The sequence below is a fragment of the Eumetopias jubatus genome, unplaced genomic scaffold (assembly GCF_037043125.1).
Source record: "Eumetopias jubatus isolate StellerSeaLion01/CBP00866 unplaced genomic scaffold, mEumJub1_p1.0 scaffold_4, whole genome shotgun sequence".
Lineage (NCBI taxonomy): Eukaryota > Metazoa > Chordata > Mammalia > Carnivora > Otariidae > Eumetopias > Eumetopias jubatus.
The window spans coordinates 189,345,287-189,364,136 of NW_028274810.1; the positions used below are offsets into that span (position 1 = coordinate 189,345,287).

Here is an 18,850-nt window from a genome sequence, read left to right on the forward strand (position 1 = left end):
GAGCCCATGCAGGGCTCGATCCCAGGACTCCGGGATCATGACCTGAGCCAAAGGCAGACGCTTAACCGACTGAACCACCCAGGCGTCCCTATAACCTCTAAATTTTAAAAAACAGCCACATCTTTCTATTATCTAATAAAATAGTAAAATAAAAAAGTAAAAAAAGGAACTAATATTTACTAAATATATACTAGTCAGGCACCTTCCTATTGTCTAATTAAGTCATTTAATCCTCCATATTTCTTTAAGATTTTATTTATTTGAGAGAGAGAAAGAGAGCACTTGCACATGCGTGAGCAAGGGGATGGGTAGAAGGAGAGAGACAATCTCAGAAGACTTCGTGCTGAGCCCGACACAAGGCTCAATCCCACAAGGCTGAGATCATGACCTGAACTGAAATCAGGAGTGAGACGCTTAACCGGCTAAGCCACCCAGGCGCCCCTCCATATATATATATATATAAAGATGGATACAGTATCTTCATTTACACATGAGAAAACTTGGGAAAGTTACTAAACCTCTAATGCTAAAAAATATTGCTTCAGAAAATTTAAAACACAAACATATATGGAAAAACAAAATTGCTAATCATATAAATCCAAACAAATACTGGAATAACATAAAGAAACAGGGATCTTAATAATGCATAAAACAATTTAAAAACCATTAACCAAGTAACAGTATGGTAAGGTAAAAATTTTCCCATTATCCGAGTTAGATGTAGATACCTAAAGCTGAGGACAAACTGCTCTAAACCTGGTACCTTCTAAAGAGAAAACAACTAAGGTGAGACAGCAACCCCTGCAGGTTTTATTGAAAGGCAACTGAGGGCACCTGGGTGGCTCAGGTCATGATCCCAGAGTCCTGGGATCAAGCCCCGCATCGGGCTCCCTGCTCAGCCGGAAGCCTGCTTCTCCCTCTCCCACTCCCCCTGCTTGTGTTCCCTCTCTCGCTGTGTCTCTCTCTGTCAAAAAAATAAAATCTTAAAAAAAAAAAAAAATTCAAAAGGCAACTGAATGAGTGCACAAGGCATTCACCCCACTGGGTCCCACATGCCTCAGTGAGGAAGGTTAAGTGGAGAGAAAGCGGGTGATGCAAGGCAGAAATCACTGGCTGGCTGGAAAGATGCTGTGCCTTTTTAAGGTGCTCCCCTCTTGCCTCTTCCTGGCACCCAAAGGAAGTGAGAAGAGGCTCTAAGACCCCCACCCCCAGAAAGGGGGAAGGCCCAATGAACAGAAGCCCAGCATGGCCACTGGCGGCACCGTGTCTACATGCCCTTTTCAAGCAAGCCAGGCCCACTCCTCCCCAAGCTAGAGCAGCCTTCACTGTGCACTGGGCATAGCCTGGACACAGGAGCTTCCTGCAGTTCAGTGACACCAGGAAAGGCAGCTAATCTGGGGAGCCCTGCTGGTAACCCCAACAGTGTGAGATCAAGTGGGAGCTGCTCTTCCATATTTGGGAACTATGCTATGGGACAGCCCACAGAACCACTAAGGAACTCATACACAAGCTTCAAAACATTCCTAACATTTGAAGTCCATTGGAGGTAGTGCCTGGAGAAAAACGAAATCTAAATAATTTCAAATTTATATTCTATCAAGCTCAGACTGTCAAATCTTCAAACTATTCATTAAGAATGTTCATAAATTAAATCACTTTTTTTAACCAAACATGGTAATAATGTTCACAGGCACTGAAAATCAAGGTTTTCATTACAAATACCAAGTTATAAAATACATCAATATTACATTTCCTTCCTCAACTATCTTATAGAAAAATCAAAGCAGTGGAAGGAAGTGGGAGTTTGTTAGGTTAAGTAGTGTGTTCAAATCTTGCAAAGGAATACCAGAAAATATAAAGCATACATTAATTAACTCTCTAAAGTTAACATTGCTGATTACTTGGATCCATTTTTCTTTTGTAATAATCAAGAGGAAATCTAAACTCTACCCAACAGCAAAACAGTTGAAATGCTCTCATAAGGTAGCCAATAGTATACAAGACTGAAGACTAAAAAAAAAACAAAACCTTCAAATTGGTGTTCTTGCCAGTTAAGTCAAAAACATTACGCAACATATATTTCAAAGACTCACTGCCAAGAGTGCTGTAAATGGGACCTTTGAGTAAGGAATGCAATGTAGAAAAAGATTTCCCAGTCTGGAAAAGATTCTGAGTACAAATAAAACTTCATAAACTTGAGAAAGACCTAAGAATAAAACACAACTGGATCTGTTGCCAACAATGCTAGAAAATATGCAAAAATCACAGACTTTTCTCTTTACTTTATTAATGAAGAAATTGAGGCCTATAGCATTTACAAGGCAAGTCAAATGTCAAAAGGGCAAATAGCAGTACGCACTCAAAACAAACCAATTTAGAAACCCTTGGTTACACACATAGCAGATTAGTAACATGTTATGTCAAAATATACTGTTTGTTCTTCCCAAATACCCCTCCATTTCCTCACCTTTTCTCCTCTCTATCTGGAATGTTCTCCATCCCCATCACCACCTTCTGAAATCCTACCAGTCAGTCCTTTAAGGCTCATTCCAAAGGCAACTTCCTCCACTGTTCAGCCTTCCTCAATTATTCCAGCTAGAAGAAACATATTCTAAAGTCCCGTAGTGAACTTTCTCTGCCATATTTAAAGTCTGTCATTTGTACTTATTTTTTCTCCTCTACTAAACTGCTAACACCTTGACGGCAATGACCATATCAATCTTTTCCCCCCAGGCCTCCATAAAATCAAGCATTATACCTTACACGCAGGAAGCATCAATAAAAGTATACAAAATGAATTAAAAGGGAGGAATTGTTTCAGTTAGAGGTGATAATTATTTTAATATCAATACTATAAAAATGCTTACTCTAAAATGACAATAAATAATAAAAAATATATAATTTATAGCACTGACCCTTGGTGGCCCAATAATCATGCCTGTCCACCTTGTAAGTGTCATATCTTCATCATCTTCGAGGCCCCAGCTAACCGTACCATCGCCTACTCCTTTTTGTCCTTCTTCAAGTTCTTCCAACAAGCGAAAATTACGAGGAACTTTAACTCCTATACAAAAGAATGTCAATGTAAATGTAAAAAGCCCATAATTACAAGAGCTACATATATTCAAATTCAGCTTTTTCCAAATTAACTTTTATAAATTATTTCCCCAAAAAGACAAAATTCCCTTTAAGCATTCTGCTCAGAAAATGCTCAATCAAAAAACTGCTCAAAATGTTAATGCTAAAGAAAACACTGTACCAAATATTTACTGCAATACAGAACATGTATATAAATTCCTAATTAATCAATGTTATCCTGACATAAAAAAATCATAAAGAAATCATTATAAAATGAATATTTTCTGTAATTGAGATTTCTGTTCCAAGCCTAGAACAATGCATCAAATAAATGGGCAAAGACCAAAGTTCATAAAAGTTCAAATTTATTAACAAACATTCTCTAATGCTTTTTAAAGAATAGAATTATGTTCCATCTTTAAAAAAAAAAGCGCTAGAGGGTACTATTTTTTTCTACAATGCTGAAGCAGCCCCACCCACAGTCCCCAGTCAGTCTCCTTTCCTTTTCTCGCCCCAAACCAGTAGGGTCTTACCTCTTCCATGTCAGAACAGCGCTTAATCATCACTTGGAGAGTTCCTCCATTGAGGAACAACTCTCCTCATGGATGTAAGTTTCCTAAGACCCACCCTTCAACTCTGGGCCCAACCTAGCAACTATTGATCCACTAGCCCTTCTCATACCTGCCTTTCTTTAGACCTCATTACCCCTACTTTATATCTAAAATCTTTTTTTTTTTTAAGATTTTATTTACTTGACAGAGAGAGATACAACGAGAGAGGGAACACAAGCAGAGGGAGTGGGGGAGGGAGAAGCAGTCTTCCCACAGAGCAGGGAGCCCGATGCGGGGCTCGACCCCAGGACTCTGGGATCATGACCTGAGCCGAAGGCAGACGCTTAACAACTGAGCCACCTAGGCGCCCCTATATCTAAAAGCTTAACACAGACGTCTTGCCCTCTGCCTAGAATCTCCTAGCATTTCACAGTTTTCACTCTTTCATTCTCAATAAACCTGGTCTTTGCCACCATTGTGACCTCCAACCCCTAGAATCCAACCATGATTCTTTTAATTGACCACAACCTTTCCCAAAATTATTGGCCTGGCCTTTCCAAAGGATGGACCCTGTGGCTCCCATGTTCTTAGCAGCACCTAGTTTGAAACATCCCCCAGTCCAAACACATAAGTCTTGAAAAAATTATGTAAATGCCCCTAGAAGCCTCTCTCTCTGGCTCTGGAGCTTGCACACATATGCTTGCACACTCTCTCTCATGCATGCACACACACAATTATGAAACAGAAAGAATTGACATCTCTTGCTTTTTTTTTTTAGACATCTCTTCTAAAGAAACTGTCATTTTGTGTAACTTCTCTCTTGGTACTAATTCACAGTAATCCTTCTGGACATACAATAAAAACGCAATAAATATTGTAACTTATAAAGAACACTAGCCATTTTAGATACTATGCTTTATAAAAAAAATGCTTGAAAATTTTGGGCCACAGAAATATGGAGCGGTCATAAATTACAAGAAACAAGAGTAGTCACTATTACAACTACTATGATTACTAATAACCACTTGTGCTACTTTAAGCAAATTATCCCATTTAATCCTAAAAGCACCCATTTTACGGTTAAAGGAACTAGGATATGAAAAAGTTAGGTGACCTACCCAAAGTCACACAGCTGTAAGAAGCAGATCCTCAGTTTCTAGACCAAAGCCACTTTTAACCATCAAGTTGCACAGCAGTACAAACTACGCAGGCAGGATGTGAGGGTGATCTGGCTGTGACATCTGTCACCCCACTGATCGCCAAGGTTGATTCAGCTGATCTGACTGGCTAGGCTGGTGTCCCCTTCCTCCCTCACCACTCCATGTGCGTCCCTCCCGAAGCTGCGTGCTCAGTTGAAGAAGATGACCTTCCCCAATAGAGGAGGACCATTCTTCGGTCAAGGGTATACGAGTAGCTGTGCTCCCCTGCTAGAACCTCCAAACAAGCTCTCTAGATCCATTTGTAGGAGAATGTAGGGTAGTCAAGTTTCCAAGACTCCAGACACATCCAAATGAGGCGCTGCATGCAGCAGTCTGCCTTTCTTAGGGGGGAAAAAAACCACACAGGCAGCATATTCTGGCACAGATCTAAGTTTCAGACTGCCTAAGTCCAGTTCTGCTAACCACTTGATATGTGACCCCCCCAGCCCTGTTTTCTTGCCTATAAAAGCGAGGTAACAGTAGCTCCTACCTCATGGAATCACTGTGAAATTAAACAAGGTAATCCATCTTAAACTCAATAAATGTTGACTATGATGATAATTTTAGTATTTGTTTTTAGACAGAATTACATAAAAGTTCTATTAACCTCCATCTAAGCTATGTGAGAAGAAAAGCTCTTTGTACAACCCTGTAGGGTGGACCCTAGAAATTGTATCCTAAGCTGTAAGTTTCTATTCACCTAACATTGCTATTTTCCTATAGAGTCATGACTTCTACAATATATTGCTACTGAATTGTTTTTTTAAAGTAATCTTAAATGAGTTTGATTACCCTTATCCAAGAATTATTAAATTTGCATTGAATTTTGTTGCCTCCTATTTATAAACAATTCAGTCAAGTGACCTTTATGGCCACCAAAACTACAAAGTGAACGATGTAAAATTAATGCTTTTTTTTTTTTACATAAGTGCCATAAAAGTGATAAACCTAGTTACTGCTAAACTTTTCACCCTTTCTTTATATAGCTTTTTGGGGAAAGAGTTCTAAGATTGATAGATCAATTACTGACAATACTAACATTCAAAAAGTTATAGCAGCTACTTTCCTTTTAAAATATAAGACAGGGGCGCCTGGGGGGCTCAGATGGTTAAGCGTCTGCCTTCGGCTCAGGTCGTGATCCCGGGGTCCTGGGATCGAGTCCCGCATCGGGCTCCCTGCTCAGTGCAGAGCCTGCTTCTCCCTCTCCCTCTGCCATTCCCCCTGCTGTGCTCTTCTCTCTAACTCTCTGTCAAATAAATAAATAAAAAAAAAAAACCTTTAAAATATAAGACAAACAATAACCAAAAAACACTGTGCCATATTTTCAAATTCAGGACTAGAACACTCTGGCTTTATTTCACCCAACCACTAATGTCTGTGAAGAAAAAAAAAAAAGCCACAAGATGGGGATGTTGTTCCATGAAAACTGAAGTATTACATAAACTGCCTTCTGGATCTCTGCCATCTACGAGCCTTTTTCTATAGTTCTACTTGTCTTTTTCCTGTATGTCTGTGTGTGTTGTTTTTTAATAGTTTTAAATATTTTACTCCCTTAGTCTGGGATCGTCATTAAAAAAAAAAATAGTAACCCACAAATCTACCCCTTTCTAGCTGACACTTTTAAAATGCTGTCAATTTTTGGTCCAGAAGAACACCAGAGATCATCCAGTCCAAAACTTAACACTTTAGAGGAAAGAAAATTATCACAAAAAGTCACTTAACTATTTGTTAGTTGACAAACCAATTCAAAAACCCATCTCCAGGCTTCTCCACTAATCTAGTTTTCTCTTGAGTAGATTACAATGTAACCTGCACTTCTGAGGAATAACACCAAAAATATTACCATCCATTAACACAAACAACCTAGAAAACATGCTTCCAGCTTTTTAAATCTGAAAGATATCAAATTCCAAATCACCTGCCTTTAACTCCCATGATACCAAAAATAAAGGCATAAAGACTACCAAATAAATAGAATAAATCTTGCCATGCCATATTTATTAGGAAAAAAGATTTCCCAACTTTAATTTACAAATTTTTACCTTTTTCAAGTTACAGCGAAAAAGGTATAAGACCCTGAATGTAATAAATCTGTCAATCTATCCATACAAACATGAGAAATGATAACAAAGCAAATCTATCAGTTTGCAATTAATCATCTAAATTAAATAGTTCTAAAGTAACACTAAAAAAAGATGAGAGGTAGTGCAGTTTTAGAGAGGGTAGTGTGGATTCCAGTTCCAGGTGATGGTAAACAGTCTAAGATGTACAAAAGTCCCCAAAATTCAGGAATAATTATTGTTACCATTTAGTGTCTCTTCAGATTACTTTCCATACACAATATATGATTTCCGCATGTTACCAAAATGAAATGATGACTCATAGCTTTGTAACTTCCTTTTTCCCCTACTTATGAACATATTTCTATGGAAGACATTATCAAGTGCCATTTTAAAATGCCCCAATGAATAATATTAGTCTTGCTTGAGGGGCAGGAGTAGGGAGACCGGACCAGAGGAATCATCACCTACTCAAAAATTAAAGGAAAACACCTGTAGGGATGGAGTAAACCTTTTCTGTGTTATGTGCTTTAGCTGGTCCTCAAGAACACCCAAGTCGGCCATGGGTCCCTTCCCCTTATCCTACTACACAGAATATCTATGAGGTTAAGGAAGAGAGTATCTGGGGCATGTGTGCTGTGGTATGCAGCCAGGCTGTTTACCTGCCGCCTGCAGAGTTCTTAGGTGTGGGTTGCAACAAACCTGAGCAGACACACTGTTAAGATGGAACTCGTGAAAAGTCCCACCTGTGATTTTAGTTCTCTGGTTCTGCCCCATTTTGGGAGTTCTGAGTTCTCCTCAAACCCCCAACAAACTGACTTGATTAAAGATAACATATTTATTGAGCTCCTCCTATGAGACAAACATCTGCTAAAAGTTTTACAGGCAGAAAGTACTTCATTAAAGCTCACCTTATAAACTGATATAATATCACCATTTCACTCGGTAAGAAAATTAAAGCTTAAATTATTAGGTTGAACCTTATAAAATGAAACTGCTACTATTCAGGCATCTTTTTAACCAACAGAAAGAGTAATCTCATAAAATTCAATCTAATTATATGAGTGAGTGAGTCAGGGTTGAAGCTTAGCCATTATTCTCCAATGCCTCCTCTGGAACCCACTAGTCCCGGATGGAACTCATTTCCCTAGCTACTGCTAACTTGTCCCCAGTCCCTGCAAATCTGATGGGGATGAGAGACACACTTGGCCAACTGTGGAAGCAACTCTGACAAAATACATACTGTTCTGAACTCTCTTGAAAAGAACCTTTCCATACGTCACAGACTGGGTGTACTCAAAGCAAAACATTCCTATCCAGTGAAATAACATAGCATTTTATATTTTTCAAATTACTTTCTCATACAGCCATCTATCTGTATATAAAAGAAATTTTCTGAGCTATAATGGACAGCTATATCCACATTTACAAAGACCAAAGACATGAAGTAACTTATTCAAAACCGTAGTAAGCTAGCAGCTGAGTCAAAACTAATACTCAAATTTCCCAACACTCTATCACTGTATACTGCATCTCAAACTCCAGAAAATTTTACTCATTTTAAGTAAGCTCTAAGCCCAATGTGGGACTTGAACTCATGACCCCAATATCAAGAGTCACATGTTCCACCAACTGAGCCAGCCAGGCACCCCAAAATCCAGAAAATTTTTTTAAAAAGTAGGGAGATTACAGAATGTATAGAACTTAAAATATGTATTTTCTAAAAACCACTCATTGTTGAAATATGTCTTATAAACAAAGAATTTCTGTAATTTGTCATGTAAAAAATACTGTAAAGAAAATATTAAAATTGAAGTCCAAGAAATTTCTGGTTTTATGGTGCTTAAAATCATGTATTAATAAAAGCATTTATAAAACCTGAGTAATACTCTACAATTTTTCAGTAATTTAAGACTCAAATATTTGTCTGATTTTCACATTATCTTCCTTAATGAGACAAACAAAATTATGAAAACACAAAGTAGAGGAACACACATAAGGTATCAGGAGACCTATTTTTTTTTTTAATAGATTTTATTTATTTATTTGATGGAAAGAGACACAGCGAGAGAGGGAACACAAGCAGGGGGAGTAATAAAGCCTAAATCCAGAAAAAGAGAAATAATAAAGATTAGAACAGAAATCAAGGAAATAGAAACCAAAAGAACAGAACAAATAAAACTAAAAGGTGTTTCTTTAACAGAACTAGCAAGACTGATACCCCAACCAGACTTACTGAAAAAAAAAAAAAAAAAGAGAAAGGACCCAAATCAGTAAAATCATAAATGAAAGAAGAGAGATCACAACCAACACCAAAGAAAAACAATTATAAGAAAATATTATGAGCAACTATATGCCAACAAATTAGGCAATCTGGAAGAAATGCATACATTCCTAGAAACATATGAACTAACAAAACTGAAACAGGAAGGAACAGAAAACCTGAACAGATGCATAACCAGCAAAGAAATTGAAGCAGTAATCAAAAACCTTCTAACAAGCAGGAGTCCAGGCCAGATTGCTTCCCAGGGAAATCCTACCAAACATTTAAAGAAAAATACCTATTCTTCTAAAACTGTTCAAAAAACTTGAAATGAGAGGAAAACTTCCAACTTATTCTATGAAGCCATTATTTGATCCCAAAACCAAAGACCCCACTAAAAAGGAGAATTACAGACCAATATCCCTGATAAACATGGATGCAAAAATTCTCACCAAGATACTAATAGGATCCAATAGTACCTCAAAAGGATTATTCACCAGGATCACCAAGAGTGGGATTTATTCCTGGTCTGCAGGGGTGGTTCAACATCTGCAAATCAATCAATGTGATACACCACAATAACAGGAAAGATAAGAACTATATAATCCTCTCAATAGATGTAGAAAAAGCATTTGACAAAATGCAAATTCCTTTTTTGATAAAAACACTCCAGAATGTAGGGTTAGAGAACATACCTCAACATCATAAAGGCCATATACAAAAGACCCACAGTGATTATCATCCTTAATGGGAAAAAACTGAGAGCTTTCCCCCTCAGGTCAGGAACATGACAGGGAACATAAACTCTCATCACTGTTGCTCAAAACAGAACTGGAAGTCCTAGCCTCAGGAATCAGACAACAACAAAAAATAAAATAAAAAGCATCCAAATCAGCAAAGAAGTCAAACTTTCACTCTTCACAGATACACTATGTAGAAAACCCAAAATACTCCAAAAAATTGCTAGACTGATACAGAAATTCAGCAAAATCACAGGATATAAAATCAATGCACAGAAGTCAGTTGCATTTCTATGCACTAAGAAAGCAGCAGAAAGAGAAATCAAGGAATTGATCCCGTTTACAACTGCACCAAAAATGAAAAAATACCGAGGAATAAACCTAACCAAAAAAGTAAAAGATCTGTACTCTGAGAACTACAGAACACTTATGAAAGAAATTAAGGGTGACATAAAGAAATGGGAAAACGTTCCATGCTCATGGATTGGAAGAACAAACATTGTTAAAATGTCTATGCTTCCCACAGCAATCTACACATTCAATGCAATCCCTATCAAAATACCATCAGCATTTTTCACAGAGCTGAAACAAATAATCCTAAAATTTGTATGGAGCCAGAAAAGACAAATAGCCAAAGGAACTGTTGAAAAAGAAAACCAAAGCTGGAGGTAAAACAGTTCCTAGACTGTATTACAAAGCTGTCGTCATCAAGACAGTATGGTACTGGCACAAAAACAGACACATAGATCAGTGGAACAGAACAGAGAACCCAGAATGGACCCTCAACTCTATTGTCAACTACTCTTCAACAAAGCAGGAAAGAATATCCAATGGAAAAAGAATGGTCTCTTCAACAAATGGTGCTGGGAAAACTGGACAGCCACAAGCAGAAGAATGAAGCTGGACCACTTTCTTACACAATACACAAAAACAGACTCAAAATGGATGAAAGACCTAAATGTGAGACAGGCATCCACCCAAATCCTAGAAGAGAACACAGGCAGAAACCTTGGCCACAGCAACTTCTTGCTAGACACATCTCCAAAGGCAAGAGAAACAAAGGTAAAAATGAACTATTGGGACTTCATCAAGATAAAAAGCTTTTGCACAGCAAAGCAAACAGTTGACAAAACTAAAAGGCAACTTACAGAATGGGAGAAGATATTTGTAAATGTCTTACAGAGAAAGGGCTAGTATCCAAAAATCTATAAACAACTTATCTAACTCAACACCCAAGGAACAAATAATCCAATCAAGAAATGGGCAGAAGACATGAACAGGTATTTCTCCAAAGACATACAAATAAATGGCCAACAGACACATGAAAACATGTTCCACATCACTCGGCATCAGGGAAATACAAATCAAAACCACAATGAGATACCACCTCACACTGGTCAGAATGGCTAAAATGAACAACTCAGGAAACAATAAATGTTGACGAAGGCAGAAGACATGAACAGGTATTTCTCCAAAGACATACAAATAAATGGCCAACAGACACATGAAAACATGTTCCACATCACTCGGCATCAGGGAAATACAAATCAAAACCGCAATGAGATACCACCTCACACTGTTCAGAATGGCTAAAATGAACAACTCAGGAAACAATAAATGTTGACGAGGATGTGGAGAAAGGGAAACCCTCTTACACTATTGGTGAGAATACAAACTGGTGCAGCCACTGGCAAACAGTATGGAGGTTCCTCAAAAAGTTAAAAATGGAGCTACCATAAGACCCAGCAATTTCACGATTAGGTATTTATCCAAAGGATACAAACATAGTGATTCGAAAGGGCATATTCACCCCACTGTGTAGAGCAGCAATGTCCACAATAGCCAAACTATGGAAAGGGCCCAGATATCCATCAACAAATTCCATAAACAGAAAATATGGTGTATATATGTACAATGGAATAGTACTCAGCCATCATAAGAATGGAATCTCGCCACTGGTAACAACCTGGAAGGAACTAGAGGGTATTATGCTAAGTGAAATAAGTCAGTCAGAGAAGAACAATTATCATATGATTTCACTCATATGTGGAACTTAAGAAACAAAACAGAGGACCAGAGGTGAAGGGAAGGAAAAATAAAATAAGATAAAAACAAACAAGGAGGCAAACCATAAGAGACTCTTAACTACAGGGAACAAACTGAGGGTTGCTGGAGGGGAGAGAGTGGGTACGTTACTGGGTGAGGGGCATTAAGGAGGGCACTTGAAATAATGAGCACTGGGTGTTATATGCAACTGATGAATCACTAAATTCTATCCCTAAAACTAATAATACAGTATATGTTAACTAAATTGAGTTTAAATAACAAATGTAAAAAAAAAAAAAAATAGGGCGCTTGGGTGGCTCAGTTGGTTAAGCGACTGCCTTCGGCTCAGGTCATGATCCTGGAGTCCCTGGATCGAGTCCCACATCGGGCTCCCTGCTCAGTGGGGAGTCTGCTTCTCCCTCTGACCCTCCCCCCTCTCATGTGCTCTCTCTCTCTCTAATAAATAAAATCTTAAAAATAAATAAATAAATAAAGCTCATTAGTGGGAAATTTGGCAGAATTTGAATAGGGCCTATATGTTAGAAGTTCTGTATCAATGTTCATGTCCTGATCTTGGAAAATTACATTGTTGTAATGTAAGAGAATGCCTGGTTTTAGTAAACACATAGCGACATATGTAAGAGTGAAGAAGCATATGTCTGTCACTTATTTTCAAATGGTTCAGAAAAAAATTGTCTGTGTGGGTAGGGAAGGGGAAAGAAAGCACATATGCAAGTACACATAAAAACGTTAAAATATTAACATTTGATGAATCTGGGTGAAGGTATTATATGGGAATCGTTTGTACTGTTTATGTAATGTATCTGTAAATCTGAAATTATTCCAAAAGAAAAAACTAGGAAAAGAATGTACTTTTCAGTTAATGGTGTTAGGACATTTTATCTATATGGAAAAAATTAGATCCCTATCTCACAGTATACATAAAAAATAAATTCTAGGCAAATTAAATGCTAAATATGAAAAGCAAAATATTAACTTTAAGAAAATATAAGGTATCCTTATGACCTGAGATATAAAAAAGAATTTCTTAAAAGTAAAAAAAAAAAAGCAAAACCAAAGGACTGATAAACTTCACGAAATAAAAAACAAGTTCAATGAAAGATAAAAGATGAGCCACAGACTGAAAGAAGATTCGAGTAACATGACTGGCAAAATGTTACCATCTAAAATATAGAGACAAGGAAAAGACAATTATGAATAAGAAACTCCACAGAACAGGAAAAAGGACTGAAAAATAAACATAAAAAAAAGATGCTTAACATCAACAGTAATCAGGGAAACATAAATTAAAACCATAATAACTATCCCCCAGATAGACAAATATTAAGTCTCACAATACTTTATTTGATGAAGACGTAGAGAAAAGAAGCTCATTCAATGTTGACATGAGAATAAACTAGTACAACTACTTTGGTGAGCAAACTGGTAATATTTAGAAAGATCCAAGCATAGGGCTGAAGAAATTCATTTGAGTGCTCAGAGGAAGACAGGAATAAGAATGCTCACTAGGCATTATCTCTAAGAGTGAAAACTTAGAAACAACCTAAGACTAATAAGGTATAATCAATGACACAAGACTATTGCAATTACAGTAAAAGAATTAGAGCTGCAAGTATCCATCAATGCTAAAGTTTTTAAAGCACAGTATTTAATGAGTACATGGTTTGTTTTGCAAGTTGAAAAAGTTCTGGAGATTGCTGCAAACAACATGAATATACTTAACCTTACTGAACTGTACAGTTAAGATGATAAATGTTATGTTATATATATTTTATCACAATTAAAAAGAAAAAAAATGAACCCCTCAAAAGCCATATAAAAATGTCTTTTTACTGTTCCTGAGTACACACATATGTAGCAAAAGTAGAAAGACACTTGTGCAATATACTCCGAAATGAGAATAGCAGTCATCTCTGGGCAAAGAGAAAGAGGCCTAGGACTTGGAAGGGTACTGATAATGTTTATTTCTTCAAAAACAACCTGAAGCAAGAATAATTTACTAGAATTTGAGAGAGTTTTCCTGCCATTTAAAGTCTCTTTAAAAAAGGAGGGACATCGGGCGCCTGGGTGGCTCAGTTGGTTAAGCGACTGCCTTCGGCTCAGGTCATGGTCCTGGAGTCCCAGGATCGAGTCCCGCATCGGGCTCCCTGCTCGGCAGGGAGTCTGCTTCTCCCTCTGACCCTCTTCCCTCTCGTGCTCTCTATCTCTCATTCTCTCTCTCAAATAAATAAATAAAATCTTTAAAAAAAAATAAAAAAATAAAAAAAGGAGGGACATCACCAAAAAAAAAAAAAAAAGAGAGAGAGAGAGAGCGAATGGTAGGCAATGTTTGGGGACAGTAGTTGAGAATGAATGAGCAAAGAGCCAGATACGGCCTGGAAGGCAGGGCTCAACAAAGAAAGGGCAGGTGCACTTGCTAACTCAGACTTTACCTGCAGCAAGGGGTGGGGTTGGGGGCGGGCAGTAAGCATTAACTCCATTGATAAGGAAAGAAAAAAGGAAAATAGCATCAGTTGTGATGAAAGACCAGGAAATGCCTCAACTAAGAAAACTGTAGTTCATTTTATTGTAATCCTGTAATTTTATTTACTTCCAATTAACCAAAATCAAAAATCAACTACAAGCTAGAAACTATGTGACACAAATGGGATCTAGCACTGACACAGTCCCAGCCCTCTTGCAGCTTACAGTTTAATAGGGGAGCAAGACACAGAAATCAGAGTATGAGAAGTGCTACAGACAAGAAGGAGCAACACAAAATTTTCATTAATATTTTGCTCTACCCAGAAACTAGCCAGGTGACTCTGAGCAAATAGTGTTTTTTACACTGCGTATTTCAGTGTGAAATGTGGAACTAAACTACATGAGTGATGTACAACCTTTTGTCCATCCCAACAAATCTCAATGACCAATACATAAAAGCTTACTACAGGAAGGAATCCACCAGTGTAGGGAGAAAAAAGAGGCAACAGGAAGAAGACATCCTCTCGCCTTTTTTCTGCCCTCATCTCCATTCTCTGGTTCAGAATCCTTCCTGAACCACATTTTTTCCAAATTTAGGATTCTTGAACTCCATGAAAGCAAGCTATCAGAGATCAATTTTGAAAAAAAACAACTTACCTATATGATTCCTGAAACACCTTTAAATCAAAGATAAAATGCAGTTTTAGTGTTTGCAATTTATACTGCTTTACCTTCTAAAAATTCATGATTCTTTTACTAACTTGCAATCAAAATAGTTGAGAATCACTGTACTTTGTAGCACATTAAAGGTGGCCAGAAATTCTTTGCTATTCTTACCACTGCAAAGTGTCTAATTTTCCTTCCTTCATTTTATCTAGAGGACTGTTTCAGAATTATCGGACATGACCCTATCTTAAAAAGTTGAAAAGAAAAATAAAAGGGAGAAGTATGAAATATAAGGTATAAAATTCTCAAGTTGATTTCAATATTTCTTAATTAAAACCTGCTAATATCAATAACCAGTTCCTTGAACAAGCAGTAAATGTTCACACGTTTATAACAATGGGTAATATGTATTTCACAGACATGTCAAACGATAAAACAAGAACATAAGCCAAACAAGAAAATTTTTAAAAAACAAGCAAGCTAAAGTATGATGAAATCATACAACCATCAAAAAATAAAATTTAAAACATGCATTTAAACACACTACACAGTGCTGGTAGAACTGTGAGAAAAGTATATTTATACACAATTACACACAACTGGAAATCAATTCTACCTTGCTTAAGAGGTAATTTGACAGGGCGCCTGGGTGGCTCGGTCGGTTAAGCGGCTGCCTTCGGCTCAGGTCATGATCCCAGGGTCCTGGGATCAAGCCCCACATCGGGCTCCCTGCTCGGCGGGAAGCCTGCTTCTCCCTCTCCCTCTGCCTGCCTGCCGCTCCCCCTGCTTATGCTCTCTATCTCTGTCTCTGTGTCAAATAAAAATAAATAAAATCTAAAAAAAAAAGAGGTAATTTGACAAAATATAACAAGAATTTTTACTCATATGCTTTGCCTTAAAATTCCACTTTATGAATTTGTCCTCAAGAACAGAAGAGAAGGAGGGGCACCTGGGTGGCTCAGATGGTTAAGCATCTGCCCTCGGCTCAGATCATGATCCCAGGGTCCTGGGATCCAGCCCCGCATCAGGCTCCCTGCTCAGCGGGGGGCCTGCTTCTCCCCTTCCCTCTGCTTCTCCCCCTGCTCATATTCTCTCTCTCTGTATCTGTGTCTCGAATGAATAAAAAAAAAAAACAAACTTTAAGAACAAAACACAAGGAGCAGTCTATAGATTGCCTCCAAAGCCAACTATGAACAATTCTTCTCCCTCAGGACACAGCCCCCTCCCCCATCAAGGGATAGAGGGTATTTCCCCTCCACTTGAATCTGGGATGGCCTTGCCACTTATTTTAATAGAATATGGTACAGTGATGCTGGTGCAGTTGTGAGAATAGCATTCTCAGAGGCCTGATGGCTTCTCTTGTTTTTAGCTCTCTTGGAAACCACACTACCAGGATGTGAAGAAGTCAAACAGGCCAGAGAATGGCCAATCCTTATTGAACCAAGGCACCTGGGCAACAGGTCCAGCCCAACATCACGTGAAACCAACAGAGCCACCTAGTTAATGAAAATCATGAGAAAGAATGAATCACTGTTTGAAGCCACTAAGTTCTGCAGTGATTTGCTATATAGCCATAGATAGGTAAAGGTGAGAAGAGCAGGTGAAAAAGTACTCTGGAGAAAAATGTTTAGCAATGCAAAAACTTAAAAGGCCAACTGTCATACATTCAGGTAACTGTCATATTTAAAACATTATATAAAATCATTTTAAAATACATGAGTTATGGACACCTGGGTGGCTCAGTCGGTTAAACATGACTCTTGATTTTGGCTCAGGTCATGATCCAGCCCCACATCGGATTCTCCCTCTCCCCCTCCCCCCCACCCCAGTCTCTCTAAAAAAAATAAAATTAAATACATGAATTGTATCCCACAGCTAACATCATCCTTAATGGGGAAAAACTGAGCGCTTTTCCCCTAAGGTCAAGAACAAGACAAGGACATCCACTCTCACCACTGTTATTTAACATAGTACTGGAAGTCCCAGCCACAGCAATCAGACTACAAAAAGAAATAAAAGGCAATCACATTGGTAAGGAAGAAGTAAAACTTTCATTATCTGCAGATGACATGATACTCTATATAGGAAACCTTAAAGCAAGTCCACCAAAACACTGCTAGAACTGATAAACGAATTCAGTAAAGTTGCAGGATACAAAATCAATGTATAGAAATCTGTTGCATCTCTATACACCAACAATGAAGCAGATGAAAGAGAAATTAAGAAAAGAATCTCATTTCCCATTGCACCAAGAACAGTAAGATACCTAGGAATAAACCTAACCAAAGAAATGAAAGACCCATATTCTGAAAACTGTAAAATACTGATGAAACAAATTCAAGACAACACAAAGAAATGGAAAAATATTCCATGCTCATGGGCTGGAAGAACAAATATTGTTAAAATGTCTACACTACCCAAAGCAATCTACACATTTAATGCAATCCTTAGCAAAATACCAACAGCAATTTCCACAGAATTAGAACAAACAATTCTAAAATTTGTATGGAACCATAAAAGATCCCGAATAACCAAAGCAATCTTGAAAGAGAAAAACAAAACTGGAGGTATCACAATTCCAGGCTTCATTACAAAGCTGTAGTAATCAAAACAGTACAAAAAGAGACACATAGATCAATGGAACTGAATGAAAAACCCAGAAATAAACCTACAACTATATGGTCAATTAATCTTTGACAAAGTGGGAAAGAGTATCCAATAAGAAAGTCTCCTCAACAAATGGTACTAGGAAAACTGGACAGCAACATGCATAAGAAACTGGACCACCTTCTCATATCCTACACAAAAATAAATTCAAAATGGATTAAAGACCTAAATGTGTAACCTGCAACCATAAAAATCCTAAAAGAGAACAAGGCAGTACCTTTTTTCCCATCGGCCATAGCAACTTTTATCTAAATATGTCTCCTGAAGCAAAGGAAATAAAAGCAAAAACATACTATTGGGACATATGAAGGAAACAATCAACAAAACTAAAAGACAACCTATGGAATGGGAGAAGGTATTTCCAAATAACATATCTCATAAAGGGTCAGCATCCGAAATATATAATGAACACCCAAAAAACAAATAATTCAATTTAAAAATGGGCAGAAGACATGAACAGACCTTTCTCTAAAGACACAAAGATGCTCAACATTACTTAACATCAGAGAAATGCAAATCAGAAGTACAATGAGGTATCACCTCACACCTCTTAGAATGGCTAAAATCAACAAAAGAAACAACAGGTGCTGATGAGCTTGTAGAGGAAAAAACCCTCTTGCACCACTGGTGAGAATGCAAACTGGTGCAGCCACTGTGGAAAACGGTATGAAGGTTCCTCAAAAACCGAAAAATAAAACTCCCCTATGATCCACAATCACACTACTGGTTATTTACCCAAAGAATACAAAAACACTAATTCAAAGGGATACATGCACCTCTATATTTACAGTATCGTTATTTATAATAGCTACAATATGGAAGCAGCTCGTGTCCATCAACTGATGAATGGATAAAGAAGATGTTGTGTGTGTGCGTGTGTGTGTGTGTCGAACATAATGAATATTATTTAGCCATAAAAAGGAAGGAAATCTTGCCATTTGCAACGACACGGTGGAGCTAGAGTATAATGCTAAGCAAAATAAGTAAATCAGAGAAAGACAAATACCATATGATTTCACTCCTATATGGAACTTAAGAAACAAACAAGCAAAGGGGAAATAAAAACAAGAGACAAAAATCAAGAACTTATAGAGAG

The 18,850-nt window shown here is 37.6% G+C and overlaps 1 protein-coding gene across 1 annotated transcript in view; it reads right to left on the minus strand.

Moving 5' to 3' along the window:
- UBE2V2 (ubiquitin conjugating enzyme E2 V2) overlaps positions 1 to 18,850 on the minus strand; it is a 41,293-nt gene that overhangs the window by 11,564 nt on the left and 10,879 nt on the right. The window contains exon 2 of the mRNA XM_028118995.1: positions 2,916 to 3,064. Within this exon, the coding sequence (XP_027974796.1) occupies positions 2,916 to 3,064 (149 nt within the window). The remainder of the gene's footprint in view (positions 1 to 2,915; positions 3,065 to 18,850) is intronic.